The sequence below is a fragment of the Hemicordylus capensis genome, chromosome 3 (assembly GCF_027244095.1).
Source record: "Hemicordylus capensis ecotype Gifberg chromosome 3, rHemCap1.1.pri, whole genome shotgun sequence".
In the NCBI taxonomy this organism is placed as follows: domain Eukaryota; kingdom Metazoa; phylum Chordata; class Lepidosauria; order Squamata; family Cordylidae; genus Hemicordylus; species Hemicordylus capensis.
Window position 1 is genome coordinate 133,378,851 of NC_069659.1, and position 13,180 is coordinate 133,392,030.

At 42.3% G+C, this 13,180-nt stretch overlaps 1 protein-coding gene across 3 annotated transcripts in view; it reads right to left on the reverse strand.

Annotated features, from left to right (window-relative positions):
* Positions 1-10,004: 10,004 nt before the first annotated feature.
* CHST10 (carbohydrate sulfotransferase 10) overlaps positions 10,005-13,180 on the reverse strand; it is a 39,123-nt gene continuing 35,947 nt past the window's right edge. For all 3 annotated transcript variants that reach the window (XM_053310398.1, XM_053310399.1, XM_053310397.1), the window contains one exon: positions 10,005-13,176. In XM_053310398.1, coding sequence (XP_053166373.1) covers positions 12,639-13,176 — 538 coding nt within the window. In that variant the 3' untranslated portion in view covers positions 10,005-12,638. The remainder of the gene's footprint in view (positions 13,177-13,180) is intronic.

Genomic DNA, 13,180 nt, shown 5'->3' on the forward strand with positions numbered 1-13,180 from the left:
AGGGTTGTGAGTTCCCTTTGTAGCCATGGTAACCAGGCATCTTGCCTTTGGAATCTCTTAGATATGTTAAGTGTGGGCAATCAGCTTTTGAGTGTCCAAATTCATTGCAGTTGAAATGGGTTTTCTTCTGCCTGCCACAATAGGCAACAGTGCTACTTTTATCAGTATCTACTTCCTTGAGACTAAAATCATGAAAAGTTGCAATGACATTGTCTAGTTTGAGGTCTGTTTCAGAAGCTTTCAAAGCCATCTTGACATGGTCATAACTTGGTGGCAAAGACCTTAGAATCAACCCAATTAATACTTTATGGTTCAAAGCAGAGTCATGCTGTTTAAGTAATCTGTTGACATCCAGCAATATGTTTAAATGGGCAGAAAGGTCGCCACCTTCTTGTAGCTGCATTTTGCAAATCCTTTGAATTAGAAGGACTGCAGCATTTGGGGATACTCTCTGAAAGAGATTTTTAATTTTCTCTCAGACACAGTCATAATGACTTTGAAATTAATTATCAATTCATCACTCAAGTTTAGCAGGATCAAACGCAATGCTTTGTCATTATCCTTCTCCCATGCCTCTTGCTTGGCAGCGCCATCTTGTGGCCTGTTCTGTGTGAGGACTTTGTGTAACCCTTGTGCTTTTAAAATGCTTGCATCTTCATAGCCCATTGTTCGTAGTTCCTCCCATTCAGCTTGCAGAGCTCAGTGGTGCTCACCTCTGGTTCCAGGCTGGCCTAACTGACTGACTCAGCTGCACTTAAGAAGAAGAAGGAAAAAAAAAACCTCTGCTGCAGACCTTTGGGCTGTTGGGCCTTGTAACCCTGTTGGAGTTTGTAATTATTTAGCAAAGCGCCAAAAGGAAGCTACCCACTCCAGTTACAGAGTAGATGGTAGAGTTTAGTTGTTCCAGTTATTTTAAGAACACGCATGAAGATTGTTGTACAATCTAAACTAAATAGGTTTATTGGTTCAGTACATTTGAGATAGGAAAGACTTATCCTATCAGCTGAAATTCCATTTCCAACAGAGCGATTGTAGGACTGCCATGCCGAAAACTGCATCTCTGTAGGAGCACACATCTAGCGCATAGTGCTGAATGAAGGAGCGAGGAGATGCCCAGGTTGCTGCTTGATGATGTCAATCGGAACCACTCCGTCAATTGGAACCACTCTGTCAAATGCTGCAGAGGTCAACACTGCTCTAGTGGAGTGAGATTTTCATGGGAACAGGTAAGTCCTTCTTGGTAAGTTATCGTTATAGTCTTGACTATCCACCAGAATATGGATTGGGCAGAATTTGGCCACCTTTGTTGGGGCCAGAATGCGTAATGAAGAGAGATTGGGTGGAATGTAGGGTAGAGGTGCGGTGAACATAAAAGGCGAGAGCCCGGTGGACGTCAAGCGCAGAAAGAAGATGCCTTTGTGCATCGTCTGCAGGATTGGGGAAGAAGACTGGCAAGGTAAGTTGTTGAGATTGATGAAAAGAGGAGATGACCTTGGGTAAGAAAGTCATGTTGGTACAGAGTACCACTAGTTTTTGTGAAAGATGAAATAAGGGGAGTCCACTTACAGGGCTTGTAGTTCGTTCACCCATCTGGCAGATGTTATAGTCACTAAGAAGGCTACTTTGCAGGAGAGGATGTCCAGAGAGAACGTCTGCAATGGTTCAAAGGGATGTCTCATAAGACAGGTAAGTACTAGAGAAAGATCCCAGGGTGGAGACATGATGGGGGCATCCTGGTAGAGGTGGGCTAAATCCTTGAGGAAGTTCTTGATTACCCGGGTCCTTGTAGGAGGATGTGGAGGAGACCGGGGAGTGTGCCACTAAAGTTGCCATGTGGACCCTTAGGGAGGAGAGCTTGAGGCCTGTTTCTTTTAAGGAAAGGAGGTAAGTACAAATGTGTTCAGCAGAGCCCTTCTGGGGTCTATGTGCTTGGATTCAAGAAAGGTAAGGAAGCATTTCCATTTATGTTGGTATGACTTTATAGTTGCAGGTTTCTTGGTGGCGGAAAGGACTCATTACAAGGACTGAGGAAAGCGGGTGATATCCACCATGCGGTGAGACAGAGTTTGTGCAGGTCTGGGTGTAGAAGCTGACCAGCTTGTTGGATGAGTAGATGAGGAATCAGAGGGAGGCAAAAGTGGTTGCCTGCTGAGAGGCGTAGGAGGCAGGGAAATCAGGGTCTCCTGGGCCACCAAGGGGCAATCAGGATGCAGTCTACCTGGTCCTGTTGAATCCTGCACAGTACCCAAGGTAGGGGGATGGGAGGGAGGTATGCTGTCTGCCCCACACAGGTTGTAGTGAAGGCATTGCCTAACGAGCAAGCTCCCTTACCTGCTCTGGAGAAGCAGAGCGGGCACTGGACATTCAGGTCGGACACAAAGAAGTCTGCTTCTGGGTAGAACCAGCGTAGAAAGACAGATTGGGTGACCTCCAGGTCTAGTTGCCACTCATTGTGAGAGTCCATTCTCACCCTGCCAAGGGCGTCGGCCTGGACATTGGCAGATGTGTACAGCTATAGGTGTGATGTCATGCTCTATGCACCAAGACCAGAGGTTGAGGGAACAGACTGAGGGAGCCTGTGCCACTTTGTCTGTTTAGGTAGGATTTCGCAGTAGTATTGTTGGTCAGTTCAGTCACTACAGAATGGTGTAGGAGTGGTAAGAAGTCTCTGAGGATTTTGAAAATTGCCAAAAGTTCTAGAGAGTTTATGTGGTGCATTTGCTCTTCTGTGTTCCAGAGGCCCTGAATGGAGAGACACTGGGTTTGGGGGCCCCATTCAGTCTCTGAGGCATCTGTGGTGAGGACATGATGTGGTTGATGAAACAGAATACCCACAGAGAGGTTGGAGAGATCTGTCCACCAAAGAAATGACTGTCAGGACATGGCTGGTACTGTGAGCCACTGGGGTTGAGGTTCTGTGTGGGGGTGGAAGTTGTGCAGGAAGCAACTTTGAAGGATCCTGGAAGAAAGGCAGGCATGTTGGATAACGTGTGTCATGAAGGCCATATAGCCTAACAGTTGCTGGATGACTGGGGCTCTGTGACAATGATGATGGAGCACCTGGGTTGTCAGAGCTAGAAGTGATTCAACTCTGCATTCTGGTAGAGCGAGCATGGCCTGCGTAGAGTCGAACAGGAGGCCTAAGAACTCTATAACTTGGTGGGTATCCGTTTGGATTTTTCATAGTTGATTAGTAGGCCTAGGTCATTCAGAAAGGTGGTCATGGTGGTGAGGGTGTGGAGAATAACTTGGGGCATATTGGTCACCAAAAGCCAGTCATCCAGATACGGAAAGATCTGGATGCCCTACCCTTGAAGGAAGGCCACCAATGATACCATGCATTTGGTATATACCCTCAGGGTTGATGCTGGGCCGAAGGGGAGAGCCCTGAACTGGTAGATGTTGTTTCCAATTTTGGAACGAAGAAAACGGCAGTGTTGAGGATGGATGGTGATGTGGTAGTATGTGTTCTTGAGGTCTAGCAAGATGAACCAAATGTCCTTTTATAGGAGGGTGAGTATAGTTGTGATGGTGATCATTCAAAAACATTTGTAGGTAATGAACCAGTTGAGCTGTTGTGGATCTAAAATGGGATGGAGGCCTCTGTTATGTTTGGGAATGGTGAAGAATGGGGAGTGGAACCCCTCTTATGAGGAATTGCAAACTGGTTCTATTGCTTGTTTATCGAGCAGTGAAGCCACTTCAGCCATTAGGGTGGGGGTGGCTTTGGTGGTGATTAGTGGATATAATGGGGGCATAGGTGAAAATTCCAGCATGTACCCAATGCTTATGACTGTGAGGACCCATGCGTCTGATGTGATCGCCTCCCATGCCAAAAGGTAAGGAGACAGACGGGTTTACTACTGGTGCTGGCCAAGAGAGTCACTGTTTCTTGGGGAAAGCGGCAGATTATCTAGGCTTGTTGATTGGTGTGTGCTGCATGGTGTATGAAGATAGTTTTCCATAGGGTTGAAACTTTGGAGTGCAAAAGGAGTTATCACCCTTATGATATTGGGTTGAGGACCTCTGAATTGGCTTGTGGATCCATCTCGTTGGCTTTTGCTATCTAGGTGTAGACACTCATGCAGCAAGCAGTGTTGTGAAGGCGTTGGACCTTCTATAGTGTTTTGTCCATATTTTCTCCAAACAGGGCATTGCCATCGAAGGGGAGGTCCTCAATACGGGATCGAGCCTCATAGGCAAGGCCAGAAGAATGCAACCATGTGTGGCAACAGACTGCTATTGAGGTGGCCATGACTGCTGAATATCTGGCAGAATACATCTCCTGCTTGACAAACTGTGCTGCCACTTTGAAGAATGTTTTAGTTGGGTCTTTATCAACTGGAGGTAGGTGATCTAAGAAGGGGGCTAGGTGCTCCCAGAGGAAATGTTTGTAGGCCTGATAGCCTAATATGAAGTGCAGAGTGGAGATGGAATAGAGGTGTCTGTCCAAAATGTTCAATTTCCTATCTGAAGGTGGAGATTGAATGAGCCCTGGTTTTAGATATGGAGAACTCCACCACTACTGAATTCAGTGTGCGGTGATGCTGTAGGAAGTTTTCCACTTGGTTGTCCTCTGTGTGAACTCGATAGAAGGATTCCAAGCCCTTTATTGGTTGAGGAAGCAAAGAGGGCCGTGCCCAGCAGGCCTTGGCAATATCCATGAGGGCAGCATTCAATAGGAAGAGAAATAGGGGCTCTTGTATCCGCTTCTATCAGGCCAAATAATGGGTCTGGTTTTAGTTCACCTTGTTGAGTCAAGGGTATGCCTAAGCAAATGGCCATGAGGGATATGTATTCTGAAAAGAATCTGTAGTCCTCTGGAAGTGAACCTGGCTTTGTGTAGGTTATGAGGTCGATGAGGGAAGAGGCTAAGGACGTGACCTTGGAAATGGAGGATTGGGCATCGCTGTCCTCATCAGTTTCTTGACCTGAGGTGTCCTCAATGCTTTGAGAGGGTTGAGCGTCCAGCGTGTCTGGCTGTGTTGGGTTTGGATCAGTGGTCCTAGTGGCTTGTTGAGTGAAATGAGTTTGTGGAGGGACTTTCTTCTGGGTGTTGGAAGGCATGGGTGGTTTTGTAGCTGTGGCTGTAGGCTTGGGTTTCAGTTGGTGCTGGGGTTGCTGAGGGGCAGACGGTGGTGGCAAAGGTTGCTTAGGTAGGTGAGGAGGAACTGTGTGTTGTGGAGAGCGGGGGTGATTTCTGTAGGTTTCATGTTAGTCTCACTGGTCCAGCTGGGACCATGGAGGTTGGTAGGGGCATAGCACCACTGAAAGGTATCATAAAGGCTGAGGTCCCTAGGGTATGAGGTCATAGTGTTGTAGGACCTATAAGCTGGGAGTTTGTCCCAGTTGGCATGGTAAAGGTCAATATGGCGAGAGTCCTCATGTGGCCTGTGGTTAGTTCGTGAGAAGGTTGGGCAAGGGCATCTAGGAAAAAGTGTCTCAAATTGTGCCTCCAAGTCCTCTTCTTCAGTTGGGAGGTCTTCATAATCTAGGCCCTCCTGTGTGGCATTTTCAGGGTCTGACTGGCTTTCTGGATAGAAATCCTCCTCCTGATCAAGAAACAGATCTTCGGTACCAAGCAGCCCTTTGGTATCAAGTGACCCTTCAGTATCACAGGGTTCTTGAGTATTGAGATGCTCTTCAGTATCAAGGCCCTGGTGTTCAAGGGAGCTGACAGTCGGCGCCGAGTGCTGTTGAAGGGGCACATCTTGGTGATGAGATAATCTGCATTTTTTTCAGAAAGGGGAGGGCCTACTGCCTATTAGGAAGGAAATTATCTTGGAATAACTCTGACGAAGTCTCTGCGCAGGCACAGAGCCCATTCATCTAAAGCACACTGACCACATCGAAAAATGATTACTCTCAACCTTGAATGCCCTGATAACTCAGACACCAATGGTTTATCCGGGCTAGCTGAAGAGAATATAAAAAGAATGTTATTCTGTTTAATCTCTTTTCTTGGTAGGTTAGTGGCAACATTCTCCTGTTCAGTGTCCCCAACGAACTAACCAACCTCCCTTATATATCTCCTCCATCCTCTGCCATCCTTTATCCAACTAGAAGATTTCACTGACTCCTTTGTGGTGTGCCTTCATCTTCTGCAATAGCCTGCTCTTCTCTCTCAATGTCACCTGACTCCTGAACACATAGCAAGCGATCCCTCAAATGTTGGAGTTTCCATATAATATCATTTTGTGATTTTAATAAGCAACGCATAGAATGAATCTAGAAGAGCCTTTTCTTCAGGCTGTATCTTTTCAGTTCCAGCTCTTGCTGAGAACTGCTGAAAAAGTTTGTGGTGTGAATTTACCAATTTTAGTTCTTACTCTGGGAGTGAAGGGGAAACAGAAATTAGGGGAATGTCCTGGTCAGCGAGGTCAATTAAATCTTTGCTAACTCCCACCTCCACCAAAGAGTATTTTGGGGTGGGCTTGAGGCCAAACTCCCACATACTGGGTAGGGAGGAGTCAGGTTCTCCAAAACTCTGGACATTACTATGTCATTTTCAAGCAATACAAATCTTCTTCTGTACAGAAATCTAGCTTTTTCCCAGTCTCTAAGAATAACCACTGCACATGCACTGATTTCATTGTAATGTAAATATTTTATTGATCCAAGATCAGTTAAGAGAGAAATGCCCTGGCAAAACTGTGTCTAAGATACGTATAAGAGTGTAATTCCCTGGGTTTAGGATAGTTAATTAAAACAAACTTATAATGGGCCAGTACCAAACTCCAGGTGATTTCATGAGAGGGACCCAACACACCAGATTCTGATTCTGTGTGTGGTTTAGATCTTAAATTTTCTGTTTCTACAAAAATGCTCATCTCATGCTCTTTTCTTGTCAGTCTCCTGAACTTTATTTTTGGGGTCATGCCTTGAGAGAAAGATCTGTTTCACCATATCATGATTATGGAAGTTATTGAATGTGCTTCCAGGACAACTGGAATACAGATCACAAGCAGACTGCTGTGAAAAAACGATGAACGTAACAATTATATCATAATTGCAAAACTGGAAATGTGTGTGTGTGTGTGAGAGAGAGAGAGAATGATACAACTTTGACAAAGCAGAAAGACTTAAGAAAGTTGCTGCTATCTGGACTTGTATTTACTTGTCATTTTATCTTTCAAAACCCATGCAAATATTAAGATATGTTGTCTATATTTGTGGTCTCATTTGTATCACAAATTGCTTTTATTAACTTTTTGACCACGAGAGGGCGCTACTGTGATTTTCCAAAAGAACACATCGGAGGGCATGAATGACATATAATTGGAATCAGCAGTTCAACACATATTCAGAGAATGCTGCAAGCCTGAACATTCTATAAACAGCAAATGTTGCTAAACAGGAAAAAAGACATCTCTCACCAGGCTTGTACCTAATAGCAGTGGGCTTGATAATACTGAGCTGAACTTTTCAATCACACAAATTGTAAACACCACTGAACTTAAACAATTACACATATGCAGCAATATGCAAAACAATAAATTAGATGCAGCATGCTCCCCATAGGGAGGTGGAGACCTTTGTGAAGATGATCTTAATCATCTATATGGAATTAGAAAACAAGGTGTGCACAGCATTTCCCATTTTGTTACTCTGTACATTTTGTTATTAAAAACTTGGTTTGTTTCATTCAATTCATTTAATAACAAATGGTAGCCAATTTATTACTCGGTTCATCTTCTTAGCTAGAGCTTTGGGGGAGCTTACTTGTAGTGTGACAGAGCAATGAGCTTTTTCCTTTTAAACCCTGAAGTTCAAAAAGAGTGGCAGAGCTGTCTAGCAGTGCCCATTTTTTCTAGAATAATGTAACGTCATCCTGGGGCATTGGAGGTGGGCGGAATGGCCCTATCCCAAGAACACTGCAGCCCCCTGAGAGCCTTGCCAGAATGAAATCCCGAATGAACCAAATGGCGCATATGCTGTTTGGTTCATTCAATATTCTTCCACAATCATTTTCTAATCAACAAAGTAGCATCTGAATGGGACAAATTTTTCATTGGTTCTGAAATGAATGCACACCCCTATGAGAAAAATATTTCCAGCAACAGCACATTTTCAGTGTTAAATACATATATTAAAAAAAGAAAAGGAGTTTAATGATCGTGAAAGAGAGAAAGGTTAAGACAAAGACCAGGATAATGCAAGAGTTCCATCTTCTCCCAGTTGCCCAGGAGGTGGTGATAGTCTGCAGGATCTGAGAGAGGTCCAAGTGAACAAGTTGATCAACACTAGTCAGAAGTAGACTGAACATTCCTGGAAGCCTTGAGGGAGTTTCTTACTTGACACACCTAACCAGGAGAGTGATCTGCCTTTTCCTTGGGCAGGAATATCTTACTGGAAATCCTGAGTACTCTCTGGATCTGGTTAAGTCACTCTCTAGTGAAATGAAATTCATCACCGGAATTTCTGTGCCGTGTGAAAAATTCCACAGTTTTTGTTATTGGTCCAAACAACCCTCCATTCCTCTTTGCCTTCTTCAGTAAAAGGAAACTGGGAATGAACATTACTAAGCAGCATGTGGCACCATTCTATTAGTGAAAACCGGAGAAAACACACAGTAAGTAGCCTTCTTGCCATGAGCAGTTCACCTGCTTAAGTACTGGCCTTGGAAGAGAAGCTCCTTCAGCACAAGACAAATTGCTATCCTGAAGTGTTAATAGCGACATGTCTGGCTCCAATAGTGACAGGCAGACAGTGCCTTGAGCAATTTTGGCAGATGATAATGGGATGAGTCAGCAAATGAGCCTGACAAGATTGGCATGTCTAAAATGGAATCTGTCCAATTTTGAATGAAAACAGGTTGAAAGCTTCAAGGAGAAGCAGACGTTTCAGGAGTGCAGAGAGTCTAGTTTCAGGCAATAGTAGCATACAAGTTACAAAGAAACATATTGAAGCCAACCTAAAGCTGCGCAGATGGTTCCGATTTGCAGGATTTCTGTTCTGAAGAAATTAAAAGTTCCTCTTTCAAAAAAACAGAAGGAAAATTAGCAGAGGACAGAATGCAAATTGAGAGCGATACTGATTGCTGCAACATGAATGTTGCCACACAGGAATTCCTTTACTGATCTGCAGAATAATAATTTGATCCACTAATGCTTGTTACTGTAAGGTCTATGATTATGTCCGACAGTCATAATGGTAACTGTAGGAACCACCCATACTTTCTTCAGTTCAGTTGCTTTCAACAGAGGAGTTGTAGATTGTAGCCTGAACATAAGTATGCCACTGTTCCCATTCTTACATTGTCACACAAAAATATATTAAATATATGTTGTATAGGGGTCCAAAATCCAGAATAGAGTGATCTTACTTTCTAATAACCACAGGATTACCTGGTTTGGATGCCTTTAAATGTCTTAAGAGAGGCAAGGGTGTGTATGAGCCCAATGGTTGTGTGAGTATGTGAGAGACTGGGAAGGGGGAATTGGAGTAATGTCTGAATAAATCCTTAGTTGAGCAATAAAGCTGTTATAATTGTAAACAGTATCACCTTCAACCAGCAAGGGTGATGCACACACAGATGAAGCCATTTTAGAGCCTAATTCTATTATTATTTGAGTGGACACATGGCTCCCAGCCTCTAGCAATCCAGACATATGCATCCACCCCAACTAGAGGATGCTGCTTTTTATAATGGCATCTTGAACACTGCTCTTCAAGCATTTGCAACAAAGCCATCCAATAACTATATGGCTGTTGATACTGGCATGCTGAGAACTGGAAGCCATGATGAACAACAGGCTTCTCCAAACACTATCACAAAAAATTTGTAAAAACTACCCTTAATTTCATTTAGCATACCATTTAGCATACACTGAAGCCTAGCAGAAGACACTAGAACCTGATCTGAGTAAGGAGCACTAGCCAGCGAGAATATTTACCATATAAATATATTGAAAATCCCATCTGATTATGTAGACTTTATCCCAAGAACAAGACACACCAATAATATTCTGGTCAATCAAATCAGAAAAAGAAAGAAGGGGCAATAAACGTCATCTTTTTTTATTAGAATTAGCTTTTAAGGCCTTGATTTGCAACACATTTCTCACGTTGTTACATTTTAATTCAGCAGAGAGGTCACTTGATCAGCTCATTAATCCTGAAATGCATTAAACAATACACTTTTCTAACCCTTCATATAAAAATAACTGAGCTGTTACATCCTTTAAAGATCAGCTAAGACCTATTGTATTGAAGGTACTGGAAATATGCCCCACACCCCCAATCACAAAAACACTTCAAGCTTTGCCTGGCAAAGTTTGCCAAACTGGACATATCTCTTGTTAACAATAGTAGTTAAGGGCACCTTAACAAGCAGTAATTTTCTCACCTATAATTTCTGTGTTACAGGGTGTGTATGGGGGGTGCATAACACAGTGTACATGTGATTTATCTTCACAGAAAATATATCTATGTAAGGAATTACTGCATGAAAAACAACTCTTAATTTTACTCCCCTTACATCAATTAGAGCCATTCTACACATTACTAATTTACATTATGGTATTAGAGGAATTTATACCCCACCATTCTATTTCCAAAATGGAAGCTCAAGTGCTCAATACAAAGAGACTGAGGTGCTGAAAATCTATACTTCAGACCACAAATGTATGTGAGGGAGTAAAATAAAATTTTATTTTATTTTAATGCTCCCCACATTATTTAAAAAAAAAAAAGTTCCTGCCTTTAAAAAACCATCACCAGGAAGAGGGCTACACTAAATATTTTCCATTTAAATGTGCTACTATATTACATACAGTTAAGTCTTTTTTACACAAAATTAAGAACATTCAAAAATATAACCAGCTCCCGCCCCCGTCAACTAAAGTGGTGGTACAGTCCAGAATTTTGCCCTCTCCATCTACCCCCTCATTCAGTGCTACATGCAGAATGGCTCTTGATCTGCAAAGATACTTCTGAAATTAGATCTCTGGCTCATACAGGCTTCATTTTTGTGGGAAGCAGAAGTTTTGGCACGGTTTTTCTTTTTTCAAGTTCACAAATACAAAACACATCCTTGAGAATTATAATATGGCCAGATTAAGGAGAATAAACTTAATTTTCTCATCATTCTGACCATTTCTGGCCCAGCAAGTTAAGACACTGCTACAATAATATTCCAACTTTTATGTCAAATGTCAAAAGTTCTGTCCAAAACCAAAATGTTGACCTACTGAAACCTAAAATATAACCATTTGTTCCTCCTGCTCCTCTTGGCAACACAGTGAAGTGAAGCTGATCCAACAGAGAGTTTTTATTGCTGGTGAACTAAAAAAAAATGTTTTTGTCCAGTAAAAACACAATGAGCACAAATCAGAATTGTTGTTATTATTGTTCTGGGCATCTAATTTGTTATTAAACTAAAAGGAGTCACACAAACACATCTCTGAGCTCCTGTCCTGGTGAATTGGCCAGTTATTCATTGGTGGTTTTATATGGCAGATGATCACCTGGAAGCATGGAGAAAAACTCACCTATAAAAACTAGAGGGATATTTTGTGGAAAGATCAGAAATGTGGGTTGTCCCCTACTAAAGTGACATATGCTGTCAATTGGGAAAATGGGGCAGGGGTGCATTTATATCTTACTGGGCACATGCATAATGCAATGTGGCACATATGTGTGTTTATCCATAGGCACCTAATTGCCACCAGAATGGAAGGATCATAGGGAAAAGATGTATGTCTTGCATACCATGTTAAAGTTGCACATGCAGTGGCGGTATACATGGAGGCCCACTACCCCATTGCATGCATGGTATTCCTAAAGCTGAAAATTAGTCCCAATAGATAGAGGATGATAGATATGGATGGAAGATTGATCCAGTTTACTATGGGAACTCTTAAACTCGCATGATTTTGTGGCTTATCTGATCATTAGGATTGCCAGCACCATTAGAAAAGCAACCCATGGTAAAATGCACAGTAGATAGTGGTGTTTAAAGTCACTCTTGAATACAAGAAATCTTGCATGTTTCTTCCCCCCAACAGTATGTTTTTTAGAAGTGGGATCTAGACTCCAGTTGCAGAAGATTTCTAATTTCATACAAACTCAGAAGTTTTCAGTTAAAAATCCACAATTGTATGGCCTGAATGAATAGCAGTGAATACCTATCACAAGGCTATGGCAAAAGAAATAAGAAAAAACAACAGCATCGAGATTGAATCCACATTAGAATCTGGAAATCTCCTCCTGGTACAAAATATTTAACAATTTTTGGTCCTGTGTCGACCTCAGAGTTTCATAGTAAGGTCCTTAGCCAGTTTACACTAGAGTGAAACTGCCACTCTTTCTAAATGCATCCTTCATAATGCATTCACTTGCAAGCTCATTTATAAGTTATTGGTCCATCCTCTATTTGGTAAGGGATAGAGGAATGTGTGACATTCTCTAGTTTAATAGGTTTCATAACATATTGCAGTGCCATATATTACAACTATTTTCAGTAGCTAACAAATCACATTTCCTAGTTGTTCCTATGGCAAATGTTCAACAGATACATAGAACAATTTCTGAAACCTAGAAAAAAAGATACAGTACTGGAAATCCCAGTTACGCAAAAGATTATTTCTACACTTCAGTTTAATCTACTAGATCCTTTTACCCACAGCTCTTAGGGGTCAGTTTAGTAAGAAAGTTGGCACTTGGTAGCCAAAAAGATTAAAATCTCCTTCAAATCGGGCATAAAGGCGCCGTATGTCTCTCTTGCTAACTCCTGAGAAATAGCGCTCCACCTTGGTTTTGTTGTATGCAGTTATGCCAGGTGGAATTGTGGGATATGACACCAGATGATCTATGCCTGCTTCTTTCAAGATGTATGGTGCATCCTTCTCCAGTGTTTCGTGATGTCCAATTACACTGTACGTTATTTCACATGGGGCACAAAGTTCTACATAGGTTACCCAATGAATTATGTGGTCTCCAAATTGTAGATCTAGCCATCGATGATTTGGGTCACCCAGGTAGCGCACAAAATCCTCAAATTGCAGCCCCCTGGTCTCAATGCGATTCTTTCTATATTTTCGAATAATGCCAGGGGCAATTTCATGCCTATACCATGGTTCAAATCGAGGATTATGGACAAACTTATCTTTAAATGCAGAAATAAGCCTTTCAAATGGATCTCTTACGATAAAAAACTTGAAGTATAACTTCAGTCTGA